At 40.1% G+C, this 13,653-nt stretch overlaps 1 protein-coding gene across 2 annotated transcripts in view; it reads right to left on the bottom strand.

Annotated features, from left to right (window-relative positions):
- Nucleotides 1–13,653, bottom strand: part of TPH2 (tryptophan hydroxylase 2) — a 103,626-nt gene that overhangs the window by 53,557 nt on the left and 36,416 nt on the right. For both annotated transcript variants that reach the window (XM_049625983.1, XM_049625984.1), the window contains exon 7: nt 12,027–12,162. In XM_049625983.1, the coding sequence (XP_049481940.1) occupies nt 12,027–12,162 (136 nt within the window). The remainder of the gene's footprint in view (nt 1–12,026; nt 12,163–13,653) is intronic.

The raw sequence follows: 13,653 nt of genomic DNA, 5'->3' as shown, positions 1-13,653 counted from the left end.
AAAGGGAAAATAAAATCCTTTTTTCAGATAATGTCTTTTTCAGCTTTCACTCTCATTTCTACCTGCGTCTTCAGGGCTCACCTTTGTCTCATTAGCGCTGCCTCCAATACAACATTTCGGCAATTGAAGGCAGTTATTTGGAAGCCGAGTGTACAGGCACCAAACACAGGGGCCAAGTTGAACTTCACAAATTGGAGAATCTGCCCTCTGTTGGTTTTCAATTGAGGAAATGGGATTTCATTACAAAGACAATGCCTGGAAAAGTGCTTGGGCAGGAACCGACACTCCCCGTGTGGTGCCCCATCCATTCAAGGCTGCAGCTGTGAAGGGACTTGGGAGTTTGCAATACAAATTAAAGGGATCTTTACAGAGAATTGTGTCTGCACAGTTTACTTCTGGAAGGGTGCAGTGGAAACTGGCACCAGTGGTCTCCTGGGGAGGTGAAGGGAGTGTCAAGGGAGCAAAGGAGGGAAAGGAAGTCACTGTTTACAGTGTGCTTTTTTTTTTAAGTTTATTTATTTATTTTGAGAGAGAAACAGTGAGCATGAGCAGGGGAGGGGCAGAGTGAGAGGGAAAGAGAGAATCCCAAGCAGTTTCCACACTGTCAGCACAGAGCCCCATATAGGGCTTGAACTCAGGAACTATAAGATCATGACCTGAGCCCAAATCAAGAGTGGATGCCTAACTGACTGAACCACTCAGGCGGTGTCACCACCGCCCCCTTTTTTTAAGTCCACAGTGTGCTTTGAATTCTGAATTATGTACATGTATTACGTACTCATAAAATAATAATTTAAAAAACAATGAATGATAGAAAATCCACTCCCCCCAAAAAAAGATTCTGTAAAACACCCAAGTTAACAAGTCCCAGGTTTCTATCCTCTGACTTAAGCATCCTCTTGTCTGTATGGTCATGGGAGTCATAGAAGAAGAAAACACTCACATCTATAGTGGGAGCTTTAAATTCACTTCTGAACTCCCAACACTTACTTCCAACTACCAGGGGCTTCTCCAGGATGTCCACCCCTGGGCACCTCAAAGACAACATGCCCCAATCCCAAATTCTCCTCTTCTCTCCCTCCTTCCTTGCCCCTTCCTTGCCCTTTCCTTCCAAGCCTGATCCTGCTCTAATATTCTCAGCCATTTTTAGAAAAAAAACTATCCATTCAGCTTCCCAGTCTAAAAACCTTAGTATTATCTTGAGGACCTTCTCCTCACCCTCATGGTCACCAAATATTGTTAATTCCATTGTGATGATACTTTTCAAATAGGTGACCTCTTGTCCTATCCCACTGACCTTTTCTAGGTCAAGAACTTATAAACTATATTCCTTCACTGGAATGTGAGCTCCTGCTGGTTTTCCAACTTGTTCATTCTTTACACCTCCCCATCCCCCAGTCCCCATCATCTTTCTCAAATACAATGATCTGATCATGCTCAAGAACCTTGGATAACTCCCTGTTGCCTACAGAATTGTCCAAGTTTGACAAATGATCATTTACACTGCAAACTGAAAAACAAAAAAAAATCCATCCCTAATACATACCCTATGCTCTGGCCACTCTGGTGTAACAAGCCTTGCTCACTTATGCCTCTTGTGAGCTTCCACAACTTTGCACTTGCTGTCTGCTCGACTTGAAAGCTTTCCCCTCCCTCCCCACCCTGCCTTGTACAAAAACATAAATTCTTATCCACCCTTCTAGACCCTCACTCAGTTTACACCCTCTCTGAAAAGCCTTTCAGGACTGCTTTATACACACCCTCATTATAGCCCTAACCACACTTGCATAATTATTTATGTTTCTATCTCCCCTGCCAGAATGTGAGCTGCTTTAAGAAACAGCTGCTATATTTTATTCATCTTTGAATCCACTGCACCTCCCTGCTAGCATTGCACATAAATGTTTGCCGAATGAATTGGCTGAAAGTACTTTGGTAAAAATGTAACACATTATCCCAAAATTTTATAGATCTCTGTGGCTAAAATCTCATTTCTTTGCCCTCTCTCTCTGCATACCTATTGGCACGCTATCACAGGTCTCACGAGGGCCAGTTATTCAAAAGGAACTAACAAAGTGCCTGCTATTTGTAAACAGGGCCATTTGTAAACCCTCTGGGCTAGATTTAGAGATTGCCTTTCTAACTCTGACAATGCTCCTTTGAGTACTCACTCCACTACAAGAAGCATTTCTTTTCCAAATGTCTTGAGTCCTATAAGTAGTAACCTTTGTTAACCCTGAAAACACTTTCAGGGAAGCTGAAAGGAGCTTAAAAAGCAATGTAGTGACCCTGCTGGGACCTACCTGGTCAGTGAGCCGCCTGCCTGCTGAAGAGGAGGAGGGGAACTTCAGAGGCTCAGCTCAAATCCCTGCCTACGTCCACCACCACCACCAGCTAGTCAACTGCTTCAACCTTCAAGGACTCTGCTCCACAGTGAAGATCAATGGCAGCCCATTAATCACAATATTATTCTAGTAAAACAGCATCACAAGCAAAGTGATAACCCCAGTGTCCTGAAGAACAATGGGTAACAAATGAGAGTAAGATTAGGGGTCGGTGCTTATTCAAATGGAGCCCAAGGGGGCAGAGACCCAGTGACAACTCCCAGTCTTGGGCTCTTTGGCTCTTGCTCTTTTCTCTCTACCTGGAATATTCTACCAGGAAATATTTGGAAAGAAGAAAAGGAGGGGGCGCCTGGTGGCTCAGTCAGTTAAGTGTCTGACTCTTGATCTCAGCTCAGGTCATGATCTCACAGTTTATGGGTTTGAGCCCCACATCAGGAGGCTCCCCACAGAGCCTGCCTGGGTTTCTGTCTCTCCCTCTCTCTGCCCCTCCCCCACTCGTACACACTCATGCTCATGCGCTCTCTCTCTCTCTCTCTCAAAATAAATAAACCTAGGAGTGCCTGGGTGGCTCAGACTGTTAAACTGCAGATTCTTGACTTCAGCTCAGGTCATAATCTCAGTTTATGAGTTCAAGCCCCACATAGGACTCTATGCTCATAGCAAGCCCACTTCGATGCCTGTCTCCCTCTCTCTGCTCCTCCTGCATGCTCTCTTTCTTTCTCTCTCTCAAAAATAAATAAATGTTAAGAAGAAAATTCCTAATAAATAAACTTTAAAAAAAAAAAAAAAGGAAATATTTGCATTCAGGTCTCTGTTTGAATGTTACTTCCCAAGAGGCTTTCCTGATGACTCAACCCAAAAGAGCAACATCCACTACTATTCATCTTCTCACCCTGTTTTATTTGTCTTTAAAGCACTTTTAGCACATCACAGCACTTACACCCAATATCATATTACCGAGGTGTTTGTATGCTGACCATTGTCCTCTACCTCCACTCATTCATCCAAGAGAACAGGGACATTGTCTTTAGACAGGGACATTGTTCCTAGACAATCTAAGCACATAGTAATCTCCCAATAAGTGTTTTTTTTTTTTAAAGAATAGAAAGAAATATTCAAGTAGTTTACAATTTCAGTAAAGATGTAAGACCCAAATTAAAAGGTTAAAATCTAGCATGGTTAAATACATGTAATAAGTGGATGATAAGGAAAGCAAATAACATTTGCTGAGGAAAAAGCAATTATGCACGGGGATGGCAAGAGAATGTTTCCCAGAGATGAGATTTGTGTCTTCTTTGAAGGCAGTGGAAAATTCAGTAAGTTTAAGAAACCGTGCCAGTAGGAGCCAAGATGGCAGAACAGCATGGAAGCTTTTTGTGTTTCGCATCCATGAAATACAGTAAGACCAACACTAAACCATTCTGCACACCTAGAAAACTGACTGGAGGATTAACACAACAATCTGCACAACCTGAACCACAGAATTCAGCAGGTACGCGGCACAGAGAAGTGAACTTGGGGAGCGAGAGGCACAGGAAGGGAGGTGCTTTTGTGGTTGGAGAGAGGACGATGACTGGGGAGGGGAGAGAATAAGGGAAAAGCACCCCTCCCCAAAAGCAGCTGGAGAGAAAGTGGAAAATTGGAAACAGCCTCAGGGACTAAACTAAAAAGGGAGAAAGGAGAAAGGAGAGGGTTTAAATTCCATCAAGACTGTAAACAAGGGGAGTGCAAAGGCTGCAACTCTGCAGCTCGATACCTGGCGGTGCTCTGGTGGGAAGGGCGAATCCTCAGGAACAGAGTGGAGTCCAGGAGGTTCTCGGGCCACAAGGGGAAAAGCAGTTCCACTGCTGGAAGGACATTTGGTAGAGACTGTTGAAGCCACCTGGTCCCAGCAGACCCCAGAGAACAGCCACATTTGCTGTTGCTAGAACAAGGTCATTAAGGGTGAAGCCTGGTGCCAGATGTGTGTTGTGATTTTCCATAATCCCTGAAACGCTGCTGCAACACTATCTCACGACCTTTTTCTGAGGCGGGCTGGCACCTGGCCACAGTCTTGGGGCACCGGCAGCAGCAGGGCCCAGCGGACATTCATGGGTGCAGCCGACATTCGGCCATTGCTCATTCAGCCATTGCTCAGTGAGACCCTCCCGCAGAGGGGCGGAACGGGTCAAAGCCGCAGTCCTTCGGAAGTAAGGGGCCAGGATAAACAGCCGCATCTGAGACAAAACTTGGGAGAGAGGTACTGCCTGGGGCCTGGTCACGGAGAGTAAAAAAGCAGGGAGTGGACGAGAGCTGAAGACAGAGGATGGGTGCGCAATTGCTGATGGGGAGAACAGACTGGGTAGCCGGGCGCCGCCATTTTTATCACTCCCACGCATGTGCATGCGCACCTACGAGCTCTGCAACAATCCACCCCAGTAGGCTAGCAGCACCATCTAGTGGAGAGCGGAGCTGTTACACTGAGCCCCGCCCAACTGGGCCAACTTCACTCTTCAAGAACACAAGACTTAATTTATGGAGTATAAAGAGCTACATAGACTGCTTCTAGGGGAAAATGAAGCAGTTTCAGTCCTACTTTAATCTGCTAGCAGGCTCAATTTTCATTTTTCTTTTTCTCTTTTACAATTCTTTTCTTTTTCTTGAATACAGAAAGAGAAAAAATTCATTTTTATTTTCAATTTTTATTAAAAATATCTTTCTTTAATTTTTATTACTATATATTTTACTTTTGTGTAATTTTTTTTCAAATTCTACTTTACTTCCATCATTTTATTTTAGTCTACTTCAGTGTACTCACCTTTTCAAATTTTCAAACAATTTCCTTTTTTTCTCTTTTTCTTTTTTCTTTTTCATTTCTTTTCTTTTTCTTGAATGCAGAAAGAGAAAAACTTCGTTTTTACTTTCAATTTCTATTAAAAATATTTAATTTTTAATTTAATTTTTAATTTTACTTACTATATTTTTTGCTTTTATGTAAATTTTTTCAAATTCTATTTTACTTCCATCATTTTATTTTAGTCTACTACAGTGTGTTCACTCTTTGAAATTTTCAAACGATTTCTTTTTTCTCTTCTTTTTTTAATCTCATTTATGTTTTTTGTTTCTTTTTTCTTAAATACACAAAATGAAAAAAAAATTCATATTTATTTTTAATTTTTATTAAAAATATTTTTTTTAATTTTTTTCTACTATATTCTTTACTTTTGTGTATATTTTCTTAAATTCTATTTTACCCTCATCATCTCATTTTAGTCTACTTCAGTGTATTCATTTTTTCAAATTCTCAAATGATTTCCTTTTTTTTCTCCCCCCCCCTTTTCTTTTTCTCTAATTTGTCAAACCACTTTCAACACCCAGACCAAAACACAGCTAGGATCTAGCATCATCTATTCAATTTGTGTGTGTGTGTATGTTTTTAATTTTTAATTTTAATATTTTTTAAATTTCAACTTTTTAATTTCAAATTTTCTATCTCATTAATTCCTTTTCTCCCTTCAAAATGACAAAATGAAGGAATTCACCTCAAAAGAAAGAGCACGAAGAAACGACAGCCAGGGATTTAACCAACACAGATACAAGCAAGATGTCTGAACCAGAATTTAGAATCACAATAATAAGAATACTAGCTGGAGTGGAAAATAGATTAGAATTCCTTTCTGCAGAGATAAAAGAAGTAAAAAATAGCCAGAATGAAATTAAAAATGCTATAACTGAGCTGCAATCACGGATAGATGCTGCGGCTGCAAAGATGGACAAGGTAGAACAAAGAATCAGCGATATAGAGGACAATCTTATGGAGAATAATGAAGCACCACAAGAGGGAGATTAAGGCAAAAGAGCACAATTTAAGAATTAGAGAAATCAGTGACTCATTAAAAAGGAACAACATCAGAATCATAGGGGTCCCAGAAGAGGAAGAGAGAGAAATAGGGGTAGAAGGGTTATGTGAGCAAATCACATAGCAGAAAACTTTCCTAACCTGGGGAAAGACACAGACATCAAAATCCATGAAGCACAGAGGACCCCCATTAGATTCAACAAAAACCAACCATCAACAAGGCATATCATAGTCAAATCCACAAAATACTGAGCAAGGAGAGAATCATGAAAGCAGCAAGGGAAAAACAGTCCTTAACCCAGAAGGGAAGACAGATAGGTTTGCAGCAGACCTATCCACAGAAACTTGGCAGGCCAGAAAGAAATGGCGGGATATATTCAGTGTGCTGAATCAGAAAAATATGCAACCAAGAATTCCTTATCCAGCAAGGCTGTCATTCAAAATAAAGGAGAGATAAAAAGATCCCAAACAAAAATTAAAGGAGTTTGTAACCATTAAACCAGCCCCGCAAGAAATTTTAAGGGGGACTCTCTGAGAGGAGAAAAGATGAAAATATATATATATACCAAAAGCAACAAAAGATTAGAAAGGACCAGAGAACACCATCAGAAACTCCAACTCTACAAGCATCATAATGGCAATAAATTCATATCTTTCAGTACTCACTGTAAACGTCAATGGACTCAATGCTCCAATCAAAAGACATAGGGTAACAGAATGGATAAGAAAACAAGACCCATCTACATGCTGTTTACAAGAGACCCACTTGAGACCTAAAGACACCTTCGGATTGAAAATAAGGGGATGGAGAACCATCTATCATGCTAATGGTCAACAAAAGAAAGCCGGAGTAGCCATACTTATATCAGACAATCTAGACTTTAAAATAAAGACTGTATCAAGAGATACAGAAGGGCATTATATCATAATCAAGGGGTCTATCCACCAAGAAGACCTAACAATTGTAAACATCTATGCACCAAATGTGAGAGCACCTAAATATATAAATCAATTAATCACAAACATAAAGAAACTCATCAATATTAATACCACAATAGTAGGAGACTTCAACACCCCACCCATAGCAATGGACAGATCATCTAATCAAAAAATCAACAAGGAAACAATGGCTTTGAATGACACACTGGATCAGATGGCCTTAACAGATATATTCAGAACATTTCATCCTTAAGCAGAATATACATTCTTCTCCAGTGCACATGGAACGTTCTCCAGAACAGACCATATACTGGGACACAAATCAGCCCTAAGTAAGTACAAAAAGATCGAGATCATACCATGCATATTTTCAGACCACAACGCTATGAAACTCAAAATCAACCACAAGAAAAAATTTGGAAGGGTAACAAATACTTGGAGACTGAAGAACATCCTACTAAAGAATGAATGGGCTAACCAAGGAGTTAAAGAGGAAATTAAAAAGTATATGGAAGTCAATGAAAATGATAACACCACAACCCAAAACCTCTGGGATGCAGCAAAGGCGGTCATAAGAGGAAAGTATATAGCAATCCAGGCCTTCCTAAAGAAGGAAGAAAGACCTCAGATACACAACCTAACCTTATGCCTTAAGGAGCTGGAAAAAGAACAGCAAATAAAACCTAAAAACAGCAGAAGACAGGAAATAATAAAGAGTAGAGCAGAAATTAATGCTATCGAAACCAAAAAAAAAAAAAAAAAACAGTAGAACAGATCAATGAAACCAGAAGCTGGTTCTTTAAAAGAATTAACAAAATTGATAAATCTGTAGCCAGTTTGATCAAAAATAAAAAGGAAAGGACCCAAATAAAAAAAATAAAAAATGAAAGAGGAGAGATCACAATCAACACAACAGAAACAAAAACAATAATAAGAGAATATTATGAGCAACTATATGCCAAAAAAATGGGTAATCTGGAAGAAATGGACAAATTCCTAGAAACATATACACTACCAAAACTGAAACAGGAAGAAACAGAAAACTTGAACCACCCATAACCAGTAAGGAAATCTAATTAGTAATCAAATATCTCCTAAAAAACAAGAGTCCAGGGCCAAATGGCTTTCCAGGTGAGTTCTACCAAACATTTAAGGAAGAGTTAACACCATTCTCTTGAAGCTGTTCCAAAAAATAGAAATGGAAGGAAAACTTCCAAACTCATTCTATGAAGCCAGCATTACCTCGATTCCAAAACCAGACGGACACCCCACTAAAAAGGAGAACTATAGACCAATTTCCCTGATGAACATGGATGCAAAAATTCTCAACAAGATATTAACCAACTGGCTCCAACAATACATTAAAAAAAATTATTCACCATGACCAAGCAGGATTTATACCTGGGATGCAGGGCTGGTTCAATATCCGCAAAAACAATTAACATGATTCATCACATCAATAAAAGAAAGGACAAGAACCACATGATCCTCTCAACAGATGCAGAGAAAGCATTTGACAAAATACAACATCCTTTCTTGATAAAAACCCTCAAGAAAGTAGGGATAGAAGGAGCATACCTAGAGATCATAAAAGCCATATATGAACAACCCAACGCTAATATCATCCTCAATGGGGAAAAACTGAGGGCTTTCCCCCTATGGTCAGGAACAAGACAGGGATGTCCACTTTCACCGCTGTTATTCAACATAGTATTGGAAGTCTTAGCCTCTGCAATCAGACAACACAAAGAAATAAAAGGCATACAAATAGGCCAGGAGGAGGTCAAACTTTCACTCTTCTCAGATGACATGTTACTGTATATGGAAAACCCTAAAGATTCCACCAAAAAACTGCTAGAATTGATTCATGAATTCAGCAAAGTTGCAGGATATAAAATCAATGCACAGAAATCGGTTGCATTCCTATACACCAACAATGAAGCGACAGAAAGAGAAATCAAGGAATCGATCCCATTTATAATTGCACCAAAAACCATAAAATACCTAGGAATAAATCTAACCAAAGAGGTGAAAAACCTATACACTGAAACCTATAGAAAGCTTATGAAAGAAATTGAAGAAGACACAAAAAATGGAAAAAGATTCCATGCTCCTGGATAGGAAGAACAAATATTGTTAAAATGTCAATACTACCCAAAGCAATCTACATATTCAATGCAATACCTATCAAAGTAACACCAGCATTCTTCACAGAGCTAGAACAAATAATCCTAAAATTTGTATGGAACCAGAAAAGACCCCAAATAGCCAAAGCAATCTTGAAAAAGAAAACCAAAGCAGGAGGCATCACAATCCTGGACTTCAAGCTATACTACAAAGTTCTAATCATCAAGACAGTATGGTACTGGCACAAGAACAGACATTCAGATCAATGGAACAGAACAGAGAACCCAGAAATGGACCCACAAAAGTATGGCCAACTAATCTTTGACAAAGCAGGAAAGAATATCCAGTGGAATAAAGACAGTCTCTTCAGCAAGTGGTGCTGGGAAAACTGGACAGCAACATGGAGAAGAATGAACCTGGACCACTTTCTTACACCATACACAAAAATAAACTCAAAATGGATGAAAGACCTCAATGTAAGACAGGAAGCCATCAAAATCCTCGAGGAGAAAGTAGGCAAAAACCTCTTTGATCTTGGCCGCAGCAACTTCTTACTCAACATGTCTCCGGAGGCAAGGGAAACAAAAGCAAAAATGAACTACTAGGACCTCATCAAAATAAAAAGCTTCTGCACGGCGAAGGTAGCAATCAGCAAAACTAAAAGGCAACTGACAGAATGGGAGAAGATATTTGCAAATGACATATCAGATACAGGGTTAGTATCCAAAATCCATAAAGAACTTATCAAACTCAACACCCAAAAAACAAATAATCCAGTGAGGAAATGGGCAAAAGACATGAACAGACACTTCTCCAAGGAAGACATCCAGATGGCCAATCAACACATGAAAAAATGTTCAACATCCCTCATCATCAGGGAAATACAAATCAAAACCACAATGAGATACCACCTCACACCAGTCAGAATGGCTAACATTAACAACTCAGGCAACAACAGATTTGGTGAGGATGTGGAGAAAGAGGATCTCTTTTGCATTGTTGGTGGCAATGCAAACTGGTGCAGCCACTCTGGAAACAGTATGGAGGTTCCTCAAAAAAATAAAAATAAAACTACCCTACAACCCAGCAATTGCACTACTAGGAATTTATCCACGGGATACAGGTGTGCTGTTTCGAAGAGACACATGCACCCCCATGTTTATAGCAGCACTATCAACAATAGCCAAAGTATGGAAAGAGCCCAAATGTCCATCGATGGATGAATGGATAAAGAAGATGTGGTATATATATACAATGGAGTATTACTCAGCAATCAAAAAGAATGAAATCTTGCCATTTGCAACTACATGGATGGAACTGGAGGGTATTATGCTACGTGAAATTAGAGAAAGACAAAAATCATATGATTTCACTCATATGAGGGCTTTAAGAGAAAAAACAGATGAACATAAGGGAAGGGAAACAAAAATAATATAAAAACAGGGAGGGGGACAAAACAGAAGAGATTCATAAATATGGAGAACAAACTGAGGGTTGCTGAGGGGTTGTGGGAGGGGGGATGGGCTAAATGAGTAAGGGGCATTAAGGAATGTACTCCTGAAATCATTGTTTCACTATATGCTAACTAATTTGGATATAAATTTTTAAAAATAAATAATAAAATTAAAAAAAAAAAAAAAGAAAGAAAGAAAATGTGCCACTGTTGGGGGCACCTGGATGGCTCAGTTGGATAAGCTTTCGACTTCAGCTCAGGTCATGATCTCACAGCTCATGGGTCCAAGCCCCACATCGGGCTCTGTGTTGACAGCTTAGTCTGGAGCCTGCTTCAGATTCTGTGTCTCCCTTTCTCTCTGCCCGTGCTGTGCTCGCATTCTGTCTCTGTCTCTCTCTCTTAAAAATAAATAAACATTTAAAAATTAAAGAAAAAAAAAAGAAAACAGGCCAGTGTTTCACACTGGGAGACTACAATCCATGTGTGATAAGGCCAAATTATGAACACATGAGAGTTCACAGCTTACCCAACCCTTGGCCACCCATTGTCTGAGAGAGAATAAAAGCCCCAAAGGTGGATTCTCTCAAAGAAAGCTGACAGAGTCAAAGAAGAATCATTAACCCCATATAAATCTAGAGGTGGTAGGTAGGACTGGAGGAGTGTTCAAGAAACTAAGACAGCAGGAAGAGCATAGTAAAAAGGTCTGAGTTTGGGGGGTGATGTGAAACACTGAAGGAGAAGGAATCAGTCATGAGAATTGTCATGGTGTATGTGCATGAATTTCCTTAACATGGAAGAGCCTCCTCATGGGAAGAGACACGTGAGTCCCAGCTGTGTTAACGCTGACTTATCCCTTTGTGCCTGCATCTTCCCCTCAGTAAAAATGGAGATAATCATCTACATCATGGGATTGCTGTGAAGAGTAAATGAGTTGATGAGAGTAGCACCTGGTGTGTTGGGATTATCCTTATTATTGGCATTTTGAGCCCTGCTCCTTTAAATGCAACATCGTCCTAATGGTCTATAGGGATCGTGGCTTTATAAAAATTACACATGTTTTAAGGAGCAATATCACCAACAGCTGGGCCAAAGCCAAAGCCTCAGTGTTGGGATAACCTTAAAGAGACAAACCTAAGTGAGGATACGGAGATCCCACATACCCAGCTGAGGAATTTGGTTCTTTGAACAAGCACTTGGCTCGCTGGCTAGACCGACACGATTACTTCGGAGATCAAAGAGGGCCTAAGTCACTTCCAAGTACAGTGAGCACTGACAACTTGACAGTGGTCTTCATCCAGCCTAGGCATCCAATGTGGGTACTCACGGTTCCGGGGTGTAGAGGGGGTCCGAGCCATGCCGGACGTACTGAGTGCAATGGAACACTCTGTAGGCCAGTCCTGCCAGAAAGTCTCGCGGACTCAGGTATCCAGCCACCGGCCTCACCGTGAAGCCTGATCTTTCTAAAATGGCAACAGAAAGAACCAACTAAGTATTAACTTGACAAGGTTTGAGGGCCCAAGCAGGGTGTCCTATTATTTATAAGGAGGTTCTAGAAACAAAGTAATCAAGGTCTTAAAACTCTTGACAACTGAATGACGTATACGGTTAATAGCTATCATGTTTGTGGTTTCTGATTACTAAAATATACTCCCAAATGATGGTTTCCAGGGGAACAAGGCATTTATTAAAATGGGGGGAAAAAGTGAAAAAATTTTGAAAGATTTAAATTCAGAAGCTAAATTAGGATAAGAAAGCTCAAATTCACAGGACAAGTGATGCTTACCACGTATTACCTGGTATGTTTCTAAAAGACACACGCCCCCAGGTGGGGATCCATTCTGCCTGTATGTGTTCAGTTAACACACGGTAAATTCACCCCCTTCGCTAGCCTTGTGGAATCAGTTCACACTACAGCTTTCTATCATCAATACCACCTAACTCCTTCATTCCACATTGCTGTTTTCTATGATATTATGAAAACAATCATATTAATTTCTGTAATTTGAAGAGATACACTAAAGCTCTACATGTCTATTGGTCTATGGGAAGAGGAAACAAAATAAGTGGAATACAATGCAATCTATGAAACTGCCCTATCCTGCTAACTCAATTAGGCTGTGGGTCATCAGTGTTCTCAGTTTAAGCACTACCTAATGCTTGCTTTTCATGAAGGCCCAGGAAATTTACAACGGGAGAACTACTCTTATCTCTGACACCAGCTTTGTAAAGCCTCCCATTCTGAAAACCTCATCTCATTAGGAGAGCGTCTCAGAATGGCTAGAATGGTTTTAAAAGGCAAGAACCAATTAAGCTTATAAAACAAGTTCATCCTGGGATTTCTGGTATCTACATGAAAATATTCCTGTTCTCAGGCCTCCTCAGACCCATAATTCTAACAATAATATGTTCATTCCAAAAGCTTTTCCTTTGGATTTTTCCCTAGAGAATATCAAAAACTTAAGTCTATTTTCTTCTTCTTCTTCTTTTCTATGCAATGAGACCGGTGTATCCCACATGTAGGACCTGTGTGGGGGTGCACAGAGGATTGGTCCTTTTTTGAATAGTTATATATCTTATTTTTATATAATTTTTAAAAATATGTGACTAACATATCATCAAGAACTTTGAATTTGTGGATATCATTGCTTATAAAGTTTCCTTTTTAAATAAATTAGGTATTTATGGGGGCGCCTGGGTGGCTCAGTCAGTTGAGCATCCGACTTCGGCTCAGGTCATGATCTCACAGCTCGTGAGTTTGAGGCCCGCGTCAGGCCCTGTGCTGACAGCTCAGAGCCTGGAGCCTGCTTTGGATTCTGTGCCTCCCTCTCTCTCTGCCCAACCCACTCGCATTCTGTCTCTGTCTCTCTCTAAAATAAACATTAAAAATAACCCAGTGAAGAAATGGGCAGAAAACATGAATAGACACTTCTCTAAAGAAGACATCCGGATGG

The sequence above is a fragment of the Panthera uncia genome, chromosome B4 (assembly GCF_023721935.1).
Source record: "Panthera uncia isolate 11264 chromosome B4, Puncia_PCG_1.0, whole genome shotgun sequence".
In the NCBI taxonomy this organism is placed as follows: Eukaryota; Metazoa; Chordata; class Mammalia; order Carnivora; family Felidae; genus Panthera; species Panthera uncia.
Note: the sequence above shows the minus strand (reverse complement) of the source record. Positions and strands in the feature narration are given on the sequence as shown.